We start from the raw sequence: 18,270 nt of genomic DNA on the forward strand, positions 1-18,270 counted from the left end.
GTCAAGCTCGGAGGCTGGAGGCAGAGTCAGGGAGAACAGACGGGCTCGTTGACGCAAGGTGTGCCGGGCGGACGCCCAAGGTTTGCAGCGGCAGTGGCGCCAGCGTGCCTTCCTTCCTGGGACCCCCGGCAGTTTGCACAGTGGCCAGGAACTTGGCCTCATTTTATGGCTTAAAAGTGTCCATGAGGAGGGACGCGGAGGAAGACGTGCCTCCCCCATGACTACCTGAGGCCAAAGCCTGAGGAGCCAGGACGCAGCCTGGAATCCTAAAAGCGAGTGGAGTCGTTAGTGTACCCCGAGCAGGGCCTCCAGGACTCGGGCACTCCACGGCTGGGGGCGGAGCCTAGGACTACAGCTCTGGGTCTGCGGAGCTGGGGCGGGCTGGGGCGGGCTAGGGCGGTCCGGGGCGGTCCGGGGCGGTCCCGCGGCGGGCGCGTACCCGGGTACCCGCGCGGTGGAACCGGTAGCGTTGTGCCTCGGAGCGAGGCGATCCCGGAGGCCGCACCATGGACTCGGTCCCCGAGGAGTACGAGCTCAACGGCGACCTGCGCCCAGAATCGCCCCGATCCCCAGACGCCTCGGTAAGCCCCCGTCCCGACACCGCTAAGCGATCATGGTGGGTGCCCGCCCTCTATCTCTGTAGGCTTCGTGCCCGAGGCTCCCGGGCACGCGTGGGCTACTGCCAGCTGCGCTCCGCGTACGCGCTGTGTGGTGGCGGGGGTTGCCGCGCCCAGTGCGCCCTGCGCCTCACCCGCACCCTCAGGAGCCGGAATGGTGGCCCCGGGGCTCCAACCACTGGGGAAAGTGAGCGGGGACAGGGGCGGGGGCACTGGCGGGCTGCCAGCTAGGCCGAGCCAGGTGGTGCTCACGCCTCCCTACCACCCGGTCTTCCCCGCTCCCGCACCACCCTCTTAACTCCCAGTCGCCGTATCTCCTCCCACTGTGTGCACTACTTGGGCAGGGAGCACCCTAGCCTCCCGGCCCTAGGCCAGCAGCGGGCAGACAGTTACGTCACCCAGGGTGTCCACTGCGACCTCACAATCTGGTGCGTGCCTTGATGGGGAACTTGGGGCCACTGTGACCCCGCTCCTCTCTCCTCCCGCAGCCCCCTGCGCCCTGTTATCGTCTACCCTGTTGATCAAGGAGTGCGGTGGGCACCAGGCAAGCACTGGCAGTGGTCCTGCCCCGGCGTTAAAGCTGGTGCCTTCCCGCCGCCGGCTCCCTCCGGCGGCTGGGCGTGGCCTAAGCGGTGGTCTGCCACTTCAGGGGCCTAGCACTTGCCCAGCGCCTGCTTGTGAAGCAGTCCTGGGCACAGCCCTCTGGTTGGTTGACTTTGGACATTCTTTCAGTTTCTGAACCCCTGAGGATGGGGGCAGGGCCAGTGGTGTCTCTGCAATGTGAACCTGACTGGGGCAGAGATGACAATGCCCAAGTGTGAGTGACCAGACAGGCTATGTTGGTGTTGGTGAAAGGGGGAATCTGATGGGAGGCAAGCAAGGTCCCAGAGGGCCTGGATAACTCTCCCCTGAGCCCTTGGTCCCACACAATAATCGTCTCCATTCTTCTCCATAGTAAGTCATTCCAGGGCCCCAGCCACCTTGCTGACCCTTCAGTAAAGCCTGACAGCCCTGAGGTGGCCCAGGATGTTTGCTCTGGGTTAAAGATGAGGAAACTGAGGACTGAGAGGAGCCTACATGTGGCCCTGCACTGGCATGTGAACACTGGAGCAGAGGGCTGGGTGTGCTTGAGGAGGCTGCTTCCCCTCACAGGGCCTTCTGTCCATGGTCTGAAAAGGAAGAACAAATGACCACTGCCTGCCTTCAGGGAGTGGGGGGAGCAGGTCAGATAACAAAGGCAGGTTAGTTGGAAGTAGGTTTTCAAAGGAGGGGTCCTGCTAACCTCCCAGCCTTGGCTACACCCTTCACTCTAAACCTGCTCCGCTGACCGCATCCAGGGAGCACTGCATTGGCTCTGGGATGGGGGATAGGGGGAGACACTGCAACCTGCAAGCAGAGCAGACAGAGAAGCCTCTGCCAAAGTTGTGAACTCCCAGGGTCTGGGTGTGATGGTAGTGGGAGGGTAACATCCGCTGGGCCTTGGAAGACTGGAGTGGGGTGCAGGCATGGCCCTCCACCACGTGGGGAAGGGCATCTCAGGCAGAGGGAGCTCTGAGAGAAAGGCCCAGAGGCTGGGCCACCTAGCACATTGGGACTAGAGAGGAGGTGTGATAAGAGTGTGATAGGAGGTCAGGCCCGGATGGGAGCCTTTGTGAGAGTTAACACATTCGTCTGGCAGTCTTCAGTCACAGGTAGGGAGGCTCCTGGAGGGTGGCCAGCCTCAAAGCCACTCAACTTACCAGGCCCCCCACACCCAACACTGTGCCCCAGCCTCTTCCCTTCCCTTCCCACCCTCAGGACCTGCCTTATTATGTTCAAGGCACATCACTCTGCCTCAGTTTCTCATCTGTGAAAGGGGGTGGTAGCAGTGCATCCCTCAGAGGTCATTGAGAGGACTATAGGAGCTAATGTGTTAAGTGACACAGCTAGTCAGGTGCACTGTGTCATTAACATCCCCACCTGCCACATGAACCCTCTCCTGGTGATGATGCCTGGCAGCGCCTTCATTAGGCGAGATCCCTGGACATGCATGGCCCTACCCTACATCTCTCCTGGCTCTTCTTAGGCCTTCTCTCCACGTGGCCCTGCCAGAATCTGAGCCTCAGGCACCTGGCTTGCAGGGGTGGGGGTGGGAAGAAAGGCTTGCTGGGAGGAAGGATCAACCAGGGTGTCTTCAAGGAATCCTGGATGGTGGGGTAGATAAGCTGTGTCCCCAGTGTGCCCCTGACCATGGGAAGACAAACTGGAAGTCCTGGCCTTACCGTGCAACCTTGGGCAAGTGCAGACCCAGTCCAGCCTCAGTTTTCTCTTCTGTGAAGTGGGGAGGTCTGGCTTATCTCCCCAGGTGGCCTGGCATACAGAGTCGTCACACGAGTAATCAATCTATGGTCAGACAAGCCCCGCTGGGACTAGGCAGTGGGGAGATCTGCAGTGTATCTATGTTCCCAAGCTCCCATGGCTCCCACATAGGCCCATCTGCCTAGGGCCCACCTGGGAGTGAGGTGGTGTCTTATTAAGTCAACTCACTTTTGCTGCTGTCATGGGAATGGTGTTAATTTTATTGTGAAAGTGGCTCATGGCTGTGTCATGCCCTGGGTGGTTTGGTTTGGGAGTAGGTCTGTTGGACCCTGCAGCAGATGCTGGGATTGTGGCCAGCTGAGGATGCAGGGAGGTGGTGGGACAGTGTAGGAACAAGGCTCCAGAGGCCACATCTGGGCCATGCACAGCCTGAGCTGCTGGGGGAACTTTGCTCTTCTCATTTCTGCTTTTCCAGCAGATCTCCAGGCTGACAGGGTTCTGGCCAAGTCCTAAAAGGTGACTCTTATGTGGCCACAGGGTTACTGACGGCCAGTGCTGAGCCCACAGGAAGTGGGTGTGCCCAGCACATAGCCCAGCTGCCACCGGAAATACCCCCACCCCCCACCCCCCACCAAACTTCCTGCATGGAGCAGGAGACTTCTTGGCTGGCCAAGTAGGGACAGTTCAGGGGTGGTGTGGGCCTGTGTGGCCCCAGGCCTGTGCAGCAGGCACATGGGCAGCTCGAGCCCTGGTGGGTCAGACAAGGGACACTCAGTCCCTGCCAGAGCCAGTTTGTTCTCAGTTCCCACCCCAGAGGGAAGAACACCAGAGCCTCCACGTATACTGGTGCTGACTGAGCCCCAGGTGGGGGTTCCCTGTGCAGGAGGGGCTTTGGTGTGCCAGCAGCTGGAGCTGGACGCCTAGGCACCCCCAGTGCCATTTGACTCACACAGCCCTATTCCCCAGGCTTGTTCTTTTTCTTCCTTGTTACAGGTTTGTTTTATGGAGTTATTTAACTTGTGTGGTTCATTTGGGAGGCAGTCTTTCAAAGCTGTGAGGGTTGGTTGGCAAGGAGGACTGTCTGACCCTGCCCCAGCCAGCTGTGCTCTGACCAGCCCCCAGGTCTCTTGAGCCACTCCTTCAGTTCCCTGTCAGCTCAGCTTACAGATGTGAGGAAACTGAGGCACAGGACAGTCACCCTCAGGTCTGTGGGATGGTGGGATGCAGGAATGATAAAGGGGAGGTGCCAGTAGCAACCCCACCTAGCTCCTAGCAAGCCAGCTGATGAACCTCATAGATCTGTTGGGGTCCTTGGTCTCTCAGTCAGCAAACATGGAAATGGACTCTGGGAGGACAGGTGGGAATTCCCGTTCAGTTTCTGTGTTCCATACTGTACTCAGTATTTGGGGTCCATGGCAGAGTAGAGGTCAGGCAGGATTGGTAGGAGTCAGTAACCAAACCCCTCAGGTCTGCAGGACCTCAGTGGGCCTCGGCCCTGGCCTGGCCTCTCAGGGGAGTAGAGGGTGTGGGGTCAGGAGGCTCAGGTTGGGCCAGACAGCCTGGGGCCAGCTGGTGCCCCAGGCAGCCCCCCGTCTCTTCCCATTCAAGCCTGGGTTGGACCAGAGCATACTTTATACTGTGACCAGAACCCAGCTCCTGGGACCAGCTCCTGGGACATTTTGGGAAGTTCTGTTGGCCCAAAGAACACATTAACCAGGGTGTTTGCTCCCTGTACTACCCAGGTCATGGCAGAAATCTCGGTAAGAGGTTCCTAGGTTGGCTTCTGGCAGCTGGGTAGCCAGGCCAATGGGCTCCAGACCTACAGGACGTGGTTTGCAAGACAGCAGCCTCCTTGGGACTCACCTGTGCAGTGGTCACTTCCAGGGCCCAGAGCCCCTCCCCAGGGTGGATATGAGGCTGTGCCTCATACTAGGCAGCCCTAGGCTTTGGGGCAGATGGGCCAGGTTTGAATTCTGATCTGCCCCTCCCTCTTAGTGGCCCTGGCAGGACTCTGGGCCTCAGTCTCCCACTCTGTGGAAGGGAAGAAAGGAAAGAGTCACATTTTCTCTCAGAGTTAGCAGAGAACTCAGTAGGTAGCCAAGCCTTACAGAGTGTAGCCCAGGGAGTACAGATGCAGAGACCAAGGCCAGCAAGGCAGGGGTCACATTCTCAAAGCCATACAGCCAGGCTGTCATGAGCCAGTCCTTGACTGAGCCCCCCTGACCATGGCCTGTGCTGCCCTTATCATTGTACAGGTTGAATTGGAACCAGATAGCCAAGTGGGCAGTAAGTGCCCTGCACTGAGAGGGGTGTGTAGGCTGGGGCTCTGAGGCAGCAGCCAGTACCCCAGAGTCCCTGGGGCACCTGCTCCGTGACCCCCTTGCAAACATGATGACTGAGGCCTAGAGGGAGCTGGGTGTCCTGATGTAATGCAGCTGGAGCCTGGGCAAGGGGAACTGCGAGTGCCCACAGGGTAACTTCTGATCCCAGCCCCTCCGTGGGGCCTAAGGAGACCATGGCGTTAGCCACCAGGGATTCTGAGCCCCAGAGATTGAGTTCAAATCCTAGTACAGCCCTCAGTTGCTATTGGCTTTGGACAAGGGGCTTCAGTTTACCCCCAGTAACTGAGTGTGAGGTCAGAGAGTCTCCCTGGAGAAGGGTACCCAGCTGAAAGGTGAATAGGATGGTAGGCTGTGCCCAGAGTTCCCAGGATAGAAGACAGCATGGCATAGGCTCTCCATGCTGGAGACACTGCCACTGACAGTGTCATTCTCTATTTGAATGTGTATGTAGCCACATGGTTATAAAATATTTAAATGGTTCAGGAGAGCTCAGAATAAAAAAGAATTCTTCCTCCTGCCCAGAAGCCACCAAAGTAATCCTGGGCATGTACATATACGTGTGTTTGTTTATGCATGTATATCTGTGTCTGATACACACACACACACACACATGAATATCTAGATATGTGTGTCAGTACTTTTGTGTATACATATACATACATTCTACGTATGTATATGTCTGTTATGTGCATGTACAGGCTCATGTGTTTTGTGTGTATACATGTTTGTGTTTATTGTGCATGTGTACACATTTTGCCATGTGTGTATGCTTGTTTGTGTATGTGTACATGTGTGAATGTGTATATATAAACTCATGCATGTATGTCTGTGGCCCACAGAACAGAAGGTGGGAGCCCTTTACAAAGTCTGCGCCTGGCTTTTTCTCTGGGGTTGGAGACTGGGATGAGCACTTGAGGTGGCTTCGAGTGAGGGTGCCTTGGCACTTTTGGCTTATGTTGGCTTATGAGAGCATATACCTAATTCAGGCCAGCACCTCCCAGCTGCCCACTGCCAGGGGAGCATACACGTGACTGGGTATAGAGCTAGAGGGCAGCCTCATGCTGTGGGGGTGGGGGGACACAGGCCTGTGGGCATTGGCAGCCTGTGCCCAGACTCTAGTGGGGGGAGCAACCCTGGAGGTGCAGGGGTCTGGGGAACAGCCCCCCTAGCTGTGAGTGCAGCTGGAGACCTGGCATGGAGAGGCAAAGGGGAGACCCAGTGGGGCTTGGCTGTGTGTGGAACATCTGAGAGAGCTGGGCCGGGGCCTGGGTCTACAGAGGCGGCCTTCCCTGCATGCCTTTGGGTCTAAAATTTTAAACCAAGTGGATTTGCTAGTTCAGAGCCACTCATATGAGGGAAAGTGGGGCAGGTAGCAGAACCACCTGAGTTCTGTGTGCCTATCCTCCCTTCTTCCTGGGCATGTTATTGTATATTAAATTTAAACTTAAAGACACATTGTAAAAGTGAGGCCCACCCTTCTGTAGGACTGTATTTTCCAGGGTGAAATTTCCAACTGCAGAAAGTGAAGGTGGACTGAGCACCATGTGGCCCTCCTAGCACCCACCTCCCAGTCCCTATCTTTCATGAGTATAGACACAGGATCATCTGGGTGGCCTCGGGAGGCTACTTGCTGACCAATCCCCCAGGAAGCCACTGTTCCAGCCTGGCATCTCAGGGGCTCCTGTGGACAAAGAGCCAGGTCCAGGGGCATGAATTTGCCCTGGGGGGTGGGGAGGGGCTCAGTCAGGGGCAGTTCAAGGTCACCTTGAGATGGGCTTACCTGGAGGATACCTGGGAGTGGCAGGAAACCTGCCCTGAGGCAGGGGTGTTCTCAGGCAGAGGTGAGGGAGGAGGGGTCAGGATTCATATTGTTTTATGGCCTTGAACCTGAGGGCAGAACATGTGCAGAAGCTCCTCTTTCAGCACGTGTCTCTCATCAGTGCTGCACTGTAAGGATGGTCTCAGTGAAGGGGTCTTATCACAAATCCAAGTAAATAAAGGGGACAGGAGCAGACCTGTAGAGGGTCTGGGTGCGTGTCACACATGTACACTTACCTCCAAATTCTTCAAGTTGTCCACATTAAGTATGTACAGCCTTTTTATGTCAACCATACCTCAAAAAAGTGGTTTACAATTTTTTAAATAAAAATTAAGGAAGATCTAAGCTCAATTGCAGCATAGAATGCCGAGGAATCTATTGAGTTTCTGCTGTGGGCCCTGCTCACCTGGGAAGTGGTTTGGGCAGAGAAGACTTGTTTCACAGTGGGGCGAATGTGCAGGGATTTGAGTTCCAGCTCCCACTCCAAAAGTCACTTCTGCCCTGGCATCAACTGACGCGGATCTCGTCCCGCAAGATCTGCTGTTGAGGTTTCAGTATTCAAACACACATACACACGGACTATAGAAATCCGGTGGGGGAAAAGGGGCTACGTGGCCACTCTCCAAGTTAGAGAGAGACCTCTTCACCCCCGCCTGGACAGGCTTTCTTGTTTTTCTAGGCCTCCTACATCAAAGATGGTCCTCATTTATTATTCATAGGTTTGTTTGGGGTGGTTATCTTTGCAGACACAGGAGAGGTAGTCACTGAGTACATCAAAGGGGGATATTTGCAATGTAAATGGTTGAAAGGGCTATGTCCCATACCTGGAGGGTCTAGCCCAGATTCTGGGAAGATAAAGATACTCAGTAAACATTTCCTTCCTCAATTCAGGGTGAGGGAGTTTTAGCAAGAGCAAGTCTCATAGCAGTTTAAGTACAATGCAGGCCTGATTTCCCACTGGAGAACTTATCCGTGGACGTGGGTCCTGCCGGCCTACTTCGCTCCCCACTGGTTTTCCAAGTGGGGGCTGAGCCACATTTCCCACGCTTGGAATGGTTCCCTACAATCAACCACCCAGCCAGGGGGGAGGGGAGGGAGGAAGGTGGGATTGGATGGGGTGGGGTGGAGGGATGGGGAGAGAATGCAGACAATTGTAACTGAATAAAAATAAAATAAAATAAATAAATCTTAAAAAAAACCCAAAAAACAAAAAACCACCCACCCAGACCTGGAGGAGATGGTGCACAGGGCATCAAGGGCAGGGGTGTCCAGACGAAGTTGCTAGACCCCACTGTGGCAGGCAGTCACTGGTGGCACTTTCAGTCCAAATTCAGAGTGTGTGCTGAGGTCATATTTATGTTTCCTTTCTCTCTCAGGACTCGATTTCTAGGGAGGGTTTTGCAGGGCCTACACAGCCTTCTCTGGGCCTCTTGTTCTGTTAATAAGCACTTCCATCTCAAGCCTCACCTGGGCCCACACCTGCAGGCCATCAGCCCCCACTTTCCTGCCCATTACAGGAGGAGACCTGGGTGGGGACGTGGGATGGGTTCAGGCCTGCAGCACCTGCTTGCTCCCTGTGGCCAACCAGCTGACTGCCCCCTCCCCACAGCCACCCCGCTGGGGCAGGAGCCAGCCCATCAACGTGAACCATTATGCCAACAAGAAGAGTGCGGCAGAGAGCATGCTGGACATCGCGCTGCTCATGGCCAATGCCTCTCAGTTGAAGGCTGTCATCGACCAGGGCCCCAGCTTCGCCTTCTTTGTGCCTCTGGTGGTACTCATCTCCATCTCCCTTGTGCTGCAAATCTGCGTGGGCGTGCTGCTTATCTTCCTGGGTATGTGCCTAGACAGGTGCTGGTGCTAAGAGGGCCTTGCAGCCCCGCCCCGTGCCTGACTGGTTCTGCTTGCATACCTCCTGGGATAGGGTGCTTACCACCTGACACCCTCTGAGCATGGAGCCCTCACAGAGCTGCACAAGGTGTCCTTCACTTGGCCATGAAGTCCAGGATGTGGCCCCCAGAAAGCCCCCATGGCTCTGTCCTTCCAATCCCCCAAGCTGAGGATTCAGAAAAATATCATAAGCATACTGAAAGTTGACATGTATTGAGTACCTACCATGTACATGTCTAGTTCTTACAATGGTCTACAGAGACTAGATGGTGGTCCCAGGACCCCTGTCCCCCAGGTGAAGGTCAAGGCCAGGATCAGCAAGGGCTCCAGGGTTGCCTTGACCTCCTCCTGGCTGTGCAACCTCAGGTAGGTCACTTGACCTCCTGGCCTTGGTTTTCCTGACTATAAAGTGGACGTAAAGATATGGCCTTGGGTAACTGTGAGGATCGCTAGATCCCCACACAAGACACTCATTAAATGTGTTTTCCTGTGTCCTGCTCAGCACATTGTACCTTGAAATCCAAACCTGGGCCTTGGGTTGGTGCCTCCCACTCTGTGTCCACAGGTGCCAAGCCCCTCTGAGCTCCCATCCAACCAACATCACAGGCCATGCCCACTGTCAGTAGGGCGTTAGAGCAGGCATGTCTCTCTGATGGACAGGGTGGGCCCTGCAGCATTCTCAGACCCAATGCGGGACCCAGTGCAGGCAGCCTGGGCAGTGGCCATACCTTCTCTCCCACAGTCAGGTACGACCTCAACAACCCAGCCAAGCACGCCAAGCTGGACTTCCTCAACAACCTGGCCACCGGCCTGGTTTTCATCATCGTTGTGGTCAATATCTTCATTACTGCCTTTGGTGTCCAGAAGCCTGTACTGGACGTGGCACCCCGGCAGTAGGGCTCAGGTGAGTTGTGAGGGCCAGCCTGGGCACTCCACCCCACCACAAGCCTGCCCCCAAACCCTGCTGGCCACTGACCCATGAGCAGGGCTGGGGGCTTGGGGAGCCCCCTTGACCTTGTGTCTGCTCCTGCTTGGGCTTCATGGGGTGGGCATCCCAGCTGCACATTCCACACTACACAGCCCTCACCCTTGCTCACAAAGGCTGAGTACCTGCAAAAGTCACCTTGCTGGGGAGCAGGAGCCAAGGGAGGCCAGGTGACCCTCATAACATGCTCAGCGAAGCAGCCCCTACTGTGTGGAGCCAGTGGGCTCAGACAGGCTCAGACAGGCACCCTGAGTGTGGCAAAGGCAGATACAGAAGGTCACCAGAATTCAACACTCTGCTGAGCTTGATGTTATCAACCAGGCCTTGAGGCACCAGTGTCTTACATTTGGGACCCTGTCCAGGGTTCCCAAATGTAAGGACACCAGAGATCCATGTGACCTGTGGCCCAGTGGTCATGCCTCAGGCCTGCCCCAGAGGAAGGGTGGATATCACTAACAGACAACTGTTTATCCCTAGGGATGTCCTATGGGAGAATGACAACCCCACCGAACCATCTGGATGCCAGCTTGCCCCCTCATTCATGGCATGACAACCAGACCATTAATTGCCCAATGTATGCCCCAAATACACCCTGACTCTTCCTAAGCATCAGTCCTTTGGTATGATTCCCCTGCCAGTCCCTGCTCTCTGGGGTCACCCAGCAGAGTGTGCTGGGGCCAGGCCACTAAATCCTCACAGTGACCCAGGAGGGAAAACTGAGATTTGCCTAGATCAGAATTGGGACCTTTTGGAGTCAGAGTGGTCCTGACACTTTGTGGACTGGTCATAGGACACATCACTAAGGCAGAGTCACCAGAATGGCACCTGGGCCCCACTGGCCTGGGCTGCCCTCACACCTCTCCTCTCCTTTGCAGTGGCCTGGAAAGCTGCCTCACCCTTGGGGCCCACCTGCCTACATGCGGCGGTCCCTGAAACCATCAAAGCCAGGACTGGACTAGAGGATACTTGGGCCAGTGTGAGGCCTGCTCTGTGCTTGGCTGCTATTCCTCCTGGGGCAGGGACAGTGAGGTCCAGCAAGGCCCAGAGGGCAGAATTGGAGATCCCCAAGAAGGGTCACAGCCAGCACAGACACACAGCAGGCCTGAGGACGGGCATCAAGCAGCCAGGGCCAGCCTTAGTCTCAGGATGTTCTCAGAGGGACGAGGAGATGCTCCCCTCAGCCAATGCACCCCTTGGGAGACCCATGGCCTCTGCCATTCCTGACCCAGGCCCCTGCCATGGCTGTGAGCCCTGCATATACCTTCCACCAGCAGTGACTGGGTAGGGTGTGGGGCCTGAGCCCTACTTTTCTAAGCACAAATGACCAATAAAATGGATGCTTCTTCTGTGCAGCTTCCAGCACCACTGTCCCTCCCCTGGGCCTGGCTTTGCACTGCACCCTGAGCCCCAGCCTGTGCTGGCCTCCCTCCCCACACAGAGCAGCCATGGGGACATGCTGTCATTTCCTGGCCTTCTCCAGAATTGTGAGCTTGGGCAGCTCCTTGGTGCCTGATGTCTTGGGTCAGATATTCAGGCTGAGACCAGAGTTTTGGGTCTCCAGTGCCCAGTGTCTTTTATTTTTTTACTTCAGAGCACAGAAGAATGGTTCTAAGAGCTCCCAGTAGCCCAGCCCAGAGGCTGCTTGGTAGGGAGTCCCACAATGGCCATCATTTGCTGTATTGGGAGCCTGCCCGCAGGTGTCACGTCCCACCCAGCTGGGGCTCCGGTGAGTGGCACACACTCTGCTGTTAAAAACTTCAGTTGCACCCTGCCAGAAATGGGTTCACTGACCCGACCATACGTGATGACCAGGTCAGAAGAGCAGCCCGGACACAACCTTGCTGTCTACACAGCAGACTCATCCATGCGTTGCCAGGCTTTCCACTAGCTCATTTGTAGCAGGACAGAACAAAACCCCAAGGTCCTGCCCCTTGCTCTGGTTCAGGGACTCCCAGGTACTTCCTGGGATCTGGTTCAGGTGGGGCATTTTTAAGGTGACTGGCTCTGGGTGCCTATGTCAGGGCTGGGGGTGGGTATGGCTGGTCCCCATGTCAACTTTGGGGTCAGAAGCCAAGACTGGACCTTCTGCAGAAGTTAAGGGAAGAATGGCAGGCAGGATGAACTATTGGGGAAGCTCCCTCCATGGCATCTCCAGATGTCACCCCTACTATCCTCAGGACACTTAGCCTGGTGAGCCCTGACCAGCCCCTCAGGAAAAGTTCCAGCACCCGGTTCACCATTTCCTTCAGCCCACATGCTGCCTGTCTTCCCGTGATACCCACAGCTGTGACCCACCCCCATGTGGTGCTCAGCACTGCCCTTCAGTCCTGCCTAGTGGGCCAAGGAGAGTAGGGCTGGTGCCAGGTAGGCTGAGACCCTGCAGAGACCCCCAAGGGCCAGATGCTGTCTCTGGGGGGTTGGCCCGTCTGGAGGGTCCTTACACCTGACTGGAATCCACAGCTCCCTCTATTCACCCCAGAGGCCTCTAGGACCTGAACCCTCACTCTCTGCCCCTTATCTCCTCCACCATGACCCCTGCTGCCTTACCCCCTCATCTCCTTGAGGTGGCAGTCCTGGCCACATCTGGTACCCTCCAAAAGCTTGGGATACCTGGGAACCCCTGTGGCCTTTGTCCCTCCTCCCCCTCTCCCCATCATTTCTCCACACCCATCTGAGCCTGGGGTAGCTCTGACACCCTGTTCCCTTAAGATGTTCAGGTGACCCTGCCATCTGGTCTGTGGAACTGAAAGATCAGCTTGGCACAAAATGATGGGTAAACAGAAGTGCTTGTGGGTGAGACATCCAGGCCTGGGCTTTGCTTTTAAATACTCCAGGAATAAGCATAGAAAATGATGATAGAGGGTTGAAGAAGTACTGGTAACTACAGAGTTGGCGCCACAGGGTGATTCTGCTCTGGTGAGTGAGTGCCCCATAAAGAGGGTTTTTAAAGGTGAGTCCATGTGGGATGAGGTCCAGGAAGAAGCAAGTGGGCAGTGGGTGGACACATTTCTGGCTGGCGGGGCAGGTATAAAGCTGTGCAGGGAGCCAGGCTCTGGAGTGGTGGTGAGGAGGTTCTCAGACTCATGCCACCTCTCTTGCTGTCACTGAACCCACATTACCTTCCCTTCTTGCTTTTTGACAGGAAGCAGCAGGTGGTCAGGCTCCCAGCTATGAACTGCCCCAGCCCCTGGCCCTTGGCCCAACCTATCTGGTGTGCCTTGCTGCATCCCCTTTGCCCCTGCTCCTAGCCATCCCAGTATGTCCAGAACAGTGTCTGCCCCCCCGCCCAAGCCCAGCTCTACCCAGGGTCTGGCACAGGTGGACTCCACCTGCACCTTGTTTCTGGGGTGGCCTGAAGTGGTCTGTGGTGTGGCTGGGCAGCAGCCACGAGGGAGAAATGCCAGCCTGTGTGCTGGTCTTATGAGGCAGCCCCTCAGATGTGGCCAACAGATGGCTTGGCATCTCCTTTAGACATGACCAGAAGTCTGCCCGTACATAGCCTGGAAGAGACAGCTCCAGATGGTTGGACAGAGTACTGGGCCACCAAACCAGCCTGGCTTCCATGGGTGCTGTGGGCATCGGGGACAGGTTGGGGTGCGCTTCCCAGCCCCAGCAGCCCCATCCCAAGGTGCCTTCACCAGACACACATGATGACACCTCATCCCCCCACCCACTAGCTCCCAGGTTCAAACCTCAACTGTCACTCTGGCACCCTGACCCCTCACTCCACATATGTCCTCATGTTGGGCCTCAAAATATTCTGCCATTTTCTGGGGATGGAGCTCAGCCCTTAGGTCCTTCTCATAGACCCTCCAACTCCCCTCCTCTACTGGTCACTGTCACAGGGAGCCATGGGTTTACTTGGCTTTTAGTACTATGAGCTGGCCTCACCACCATGTCCCCCTCGCCCTTGTTTGAGGCCCACCCATGCTTGCCATGCTGGCCTAAGACCAGGGCTGCCCCCCAAGAAGGAAGTCTCCCCAAGCGCAGAGGGGTTCTACCCGAAATGGGGGAGGTAGGCCTCATTCATGCCTGTGCTTCTACTTACAGGACCTTGGTCTGGCCTGGGTCTTCCACCAGATGCCACCACCCATGGCCTGTGTCCTTAACACTGTGTCCAGCATACAATAAGTACTCACTAAGTGTCTACAGCATTTGCTCACTCATCCATGTGTGCTGAGGCCCAGTGCAGGACAGAGCAGGGCCAGCTGCCCTGATACGACAACTCTCAGGGTTTTCTCCTGGGCCCTAACACCCTACTCCTGCCCAACTCCCTCCCACCCTGCGCCCCCACCCTGAAGCTCAGCTTCATCCTCCCAGGAGTACATCAGAGACCCTGAGAGTGAGCAAGGGGCTTGAGGAGCAAGAAGATGCAAACGTGGAGGTGGGGGGATGTCATGGAGGGACACACACAGAGAAGAGCATTTGGGGAGGTCTCAAGAATGATGCTTGATGTATGATGACAGGACGGAACCTTGCAGAAGATAAGTCCTGAAAGCTTGTGACTTTGGCCTGGATTTGAGCCTGGGCTGGTCAGGTGAGGGAGGGAACTGTCAGGTGAGGAGGGGAGATTGTATGTTTAACCTTCTTACTGTAAAAGATAGATGATGATGGAGGAATGGACCAAGAAATGATCGATTAATTGATTGGTAGGTAATACATTGATAGATGATAGATGGATGATAAATGGATGGATTTAGGGAGATAATTAATTGAATACTTGATCAACAAGAGAAAAGATAAATGGATAAAGGAGAGATGATAGGTGATAGATTAACAGATAATTGATAGATGATGGACAGATAGGAATGGGGTGACTAAGTAGCTATGTACCAGTTAAAACATGGGCAGGGCCCCTCCATCCCTGGGGAGCTGGTATCTCCTCAGGCTCAGGTCCCCTGCATGCAACCCAATACACCACAGTTAATTCCTGCCCAGTTCAAACCCTGGATGTGTCCCCTAAGTGTGGGTCACTCTACAGGCTTCCCTCACCTGCCTCTTCATCATCACCATCCACATTTGAGACCCTGGCCCACTTGACAGGTGCTGAGGAAGGAGGAGGAAGGACAGGACAGGTCAGGCGCTCCTCCTCACCCCCAGGAGGTGACAGCCAGACAGGGTGAAGCCAGCGAACTGAGAAGGTGACCATTTGCTTCCACATCTGCCACACTCACCTGCCCCTTTTCCTCCCTGCTCCCTCAGGTGCCTTCCAACCGCCTTTAATTGATTTTAATTCCTTTTTTCTCATGGCATTACTTTTAAAAATCAGGAAGCTAAATGTTTTAATGTTTTTCTTCTTTCTCAAGGATTTATTTCAGGAGTAAACTAAGTACGCTGCTGGGTCTATGTGGCACAAGGAGCTGCCCCAGGGCATCAGAGCCCCTTCCTAGCGCCCCAGCCCCTGCTCTTTGTGTCCTCTCAGCTGGGAGATGGGCTCAGTCTGCCTCCAGGTGGGATAAAAATCAAGCGTCCCAGCTGCCACTTGGCCAGTGCTGAGGAAGGGCCTCCAGTCCCTAAAAGGGGTCCCCTTCTTGCTCCTACTGTAGAGGTAACCTGACCTAAGCTCCAGCAGGCAGGCCTTGGAGCAGGACAGGCCCATCTAGATTTTCGTCTCCTGAGCCCCCTCCAAGTCCAACCCCTCACAGATACTCATCTGTGAGACTGTGGGTCCCAGGGCCCATCTGGCAGGGGCCTGACCTAGGGCCTAGGTCAGGCCTGGGGTTCGTGCAGAAATCGGGGCGGGGGGGATACAGGGGAACATGGCTGGGCAGGGTTTCCTCTGAGCTCTGCCTCAGAGTGCTGACTTGTGGAAACTATAAATACCACCCCCAATTCCAGCAGAGTCAGCGCCCCCTGCCTGGACCCCGTGCCTGCAGAGTCAACACCACCCTCTTGCCAAGGGGAACCCTGAATTGTGCAAGATGCAGCTGCATTCCAGGCTTGAAAACATGAGCTCATGTCATACACAGCTTGTGACCATATCTCTCCTGGGCAAGAGTAACTGGAACCCAAACTCCTTCCCTCACAGGCACAGTCATCAATCACATACATGCCCTCCTTCATAGTACCCTGCTCCCAACACATACACCAACTCCTCACACTGATGGGTCATGGTCATTGACATCAACACAAACAGGAATCCCCAATTTGGGGTACAGCGTAGAAGGAAACTTTATTGAGTGCAAACAACTAAATTATCAAGCATGGTTGTTAGGCCCTGGGGTGAAGTGGCCCTGGGGAGGACAGCTCTGCTCTGCTCAACTCTGGTCTGGTGAGATATCTTGGGTGTTTCATCTTTGGTGTTTCAACTCCATCCAGAGAAAAGCAATCTTTAGTTGAAAGGGAAAGTGTAACCCAGAGGCAAGCTGACTTATATAGATAGAAGTCCCCACCACTAGTCCTTGATTGGTCTGTCTTCATTTAAATAAGGACTCCAAATCCTTGCAGTTCGATTGGTCCAAAGGCACTGTACTGATTGGTCAGAATGGAGCCTCTTTGGTCAGTGAAGAAGCTGATGGGAATATAGCTGCACAGCTCCAACTTGATGAGGAAAGTCCCAGTCCAATTTGTTGAAATAGGATTCCAGGAACTACTTTCCAAGGGCTCACTTAGATGGCAGAAACAGTGCAGGCAGGCAGTTCAGAGTAAAGGCTTCTCCACAAAGTGAAGTTTGTGTGAGAGATGCCGTGTGGAAATGGCTGCTAGGCTCTATTTTTCAACTTTGAGCCCAGTTAGTCAACAGGAGTCCTAAGTCTTAGCAGGTATCTTCTCTCAGAATCCACAACATCCTACTCATACACTCCCTCACACACCGTCCCTCACAACTGTCATCACACTTCGCTTCACACACCCTCCTCCACTCTCTCACACACACTCCCTTATACACCTTCCCTAATTCCTGCCCTCACAAGTTCCTTCATATACTCCTGCCCTCACACACCTTACCTCTTACATGCTCACTCACAACATCCCTCATGCACCTCTTCCCCACATACCTTTGATAATGGAAGCTCTCTCCCCACCCGACAACCTCTCCAAGCCTCTGCTCAGCTTTGGAGGTGGATAAGGCATTCCAACACTGTGGTAGCCATGATGAGGAACTACAGTCATGCGTCCCTTAAGGACAGGGACCCATTCTAAGAAATATCTCATTAGGTGATTTCATCATTGTGTGAACATCACAGAGTGCACTTACATAAACTTGGGTGATACAACCTGCTACACACCTCGTCTGTACGGTATAGTCTATTGCTCCTGGGCTACATACCTGGACACCACGTCACTGTACTGAATACTGTAGACAACTGTAATACATGGTAAGTACTTATATATGTGAATATAGAAAAGGTACAGTAAAAATACGGTACCCTTGTATAGGGCACTTGCCGTGAATGGAGTTGTTCTGGGTGAGTCGGTGAGTGAGTGGTAAGTGAAACTGTGTACACTACTGTGTACTTTATAAACACTATATACTCAGGCTATACTAAGTTTATAAAAAATATTTTCTTCAATAATAATTTATCCTTAGCTTACCATAACTTTTTACTTTATAAATGTTTTTTTAAATCCTCACCAGAGTACACTTTTTTCATTGCTTTTAGAGAGGGAGGGAAAGAGAGAAACATCATTGTGAGAGAGAAGCATCAATTGGTTGCCTCCTGTATGCTCCTGGACTGGGGATCGTACCTATAACCTAGGTATGTGCCCTGACCAGGAACCAAACCCGCAACCCTTCAGTTACAGGATGACAACCAACCAAGCCACACTGGCCAGGCTACTTTATACCCTTTAAAACAATTTTTAAACTTTTTGACTCTTTTTAGCTTAAAACACAAACACATTTCCCTGGCTGTTGTGGCTCAGTGGATTGAGTGCTGGCCTGCAAACCAAAAGGTGGTTGTTCGATTCCCAGTCAGAGCACATGCCTGGGTTGCGGGCCAGGTCCCCAGTAGGGGGGCGCATGAGAGGCAACCACACATTGATGTTTCTGTCCCTCTTTCTCCCTCTCTCTAAAAATAAATAAGTAAAATCTTTTAAAAAACACAAATATATTATACAGCTATACAAACTTTTTCTTTCTTCTTTTAAATTTAAATTTTTTATTTTAGAGAGAGGGGAAGCAAGGGAGAAGGAGAGAACACTGATGTGAAAGACAAACATCAACTGGCTGCCTTCAGTGCGTGCCCTGACCTCAAAAAGTACCTTTCAATTTGTGGGATGATGCCCAACCAACTGAGCCACACCAGCCGGGACCATTTTCTTTCTTTATGTCCTTGTTCTATAAGCTTTTTTCTATTAAAAATTTTTTATTATGCTTTA

The 18,270-nt window shown here is 54.1% G+C and overlaps 1 protein-coding gene across 6 annotated transcripts; it reads left to right on the forward strand.

The window, feature by feature from the left end:
* Positions 1 to 408: 408 nt before the first annotated feature.
* Positions 409 to 18,270, forward strand: NINJ1 (ninjurin 1). 6 transcript variants are annotated; one of them, XR_008426396.1, is made up of 6 exons: positions 409 to 581; positions 8,686 to 8,911; positions 9,709 to 9,870; positions 11,543 to 11,677; positions 17,107 to 17,267; positions 18,060 to 18,270. XR_008426396.1 is itself a non-coding variant. In XM_024580823.3 (4 exons), exons 1-3 carry the CDS (start codon positions 507 to 509, stop codon positions 9,861 to 9,863), a joined length of 456 nt encoding a protein of 151 aa, XP_024436591.3. In that variant the 5' UTR covers positions 409 to 506; the 3' UTR covers positions 9,864 to 9,870; positions 18,060 to 18,270. The 6 variants fall into 6 exon arrangements, 3 of the variants coding, with proteins under 3 accessions (XP_024436591.3, XP_024436588.3, XP_024436590.3); XR_008426394.1 differs by having other exon boundaries at positions 11,543 to 17,267; XR_008426395.1 differs by lacking the exon at positions 17,107 to 17,267.

This window comes from Desmodus rotundus, chromosome 3, assembly GCF_022682495.2.
Source record: "Desmodus rotundus isolate HL8 chromosome 3, HLdesRot8A.1, whole genome shotgun sequence".
Lineage (NCBI taxonomy): Eukaryota > Metazoa > Chordata > Mammalia > Chiroptera > Phyllostomidae > Desmodus > Desmodus rotundus.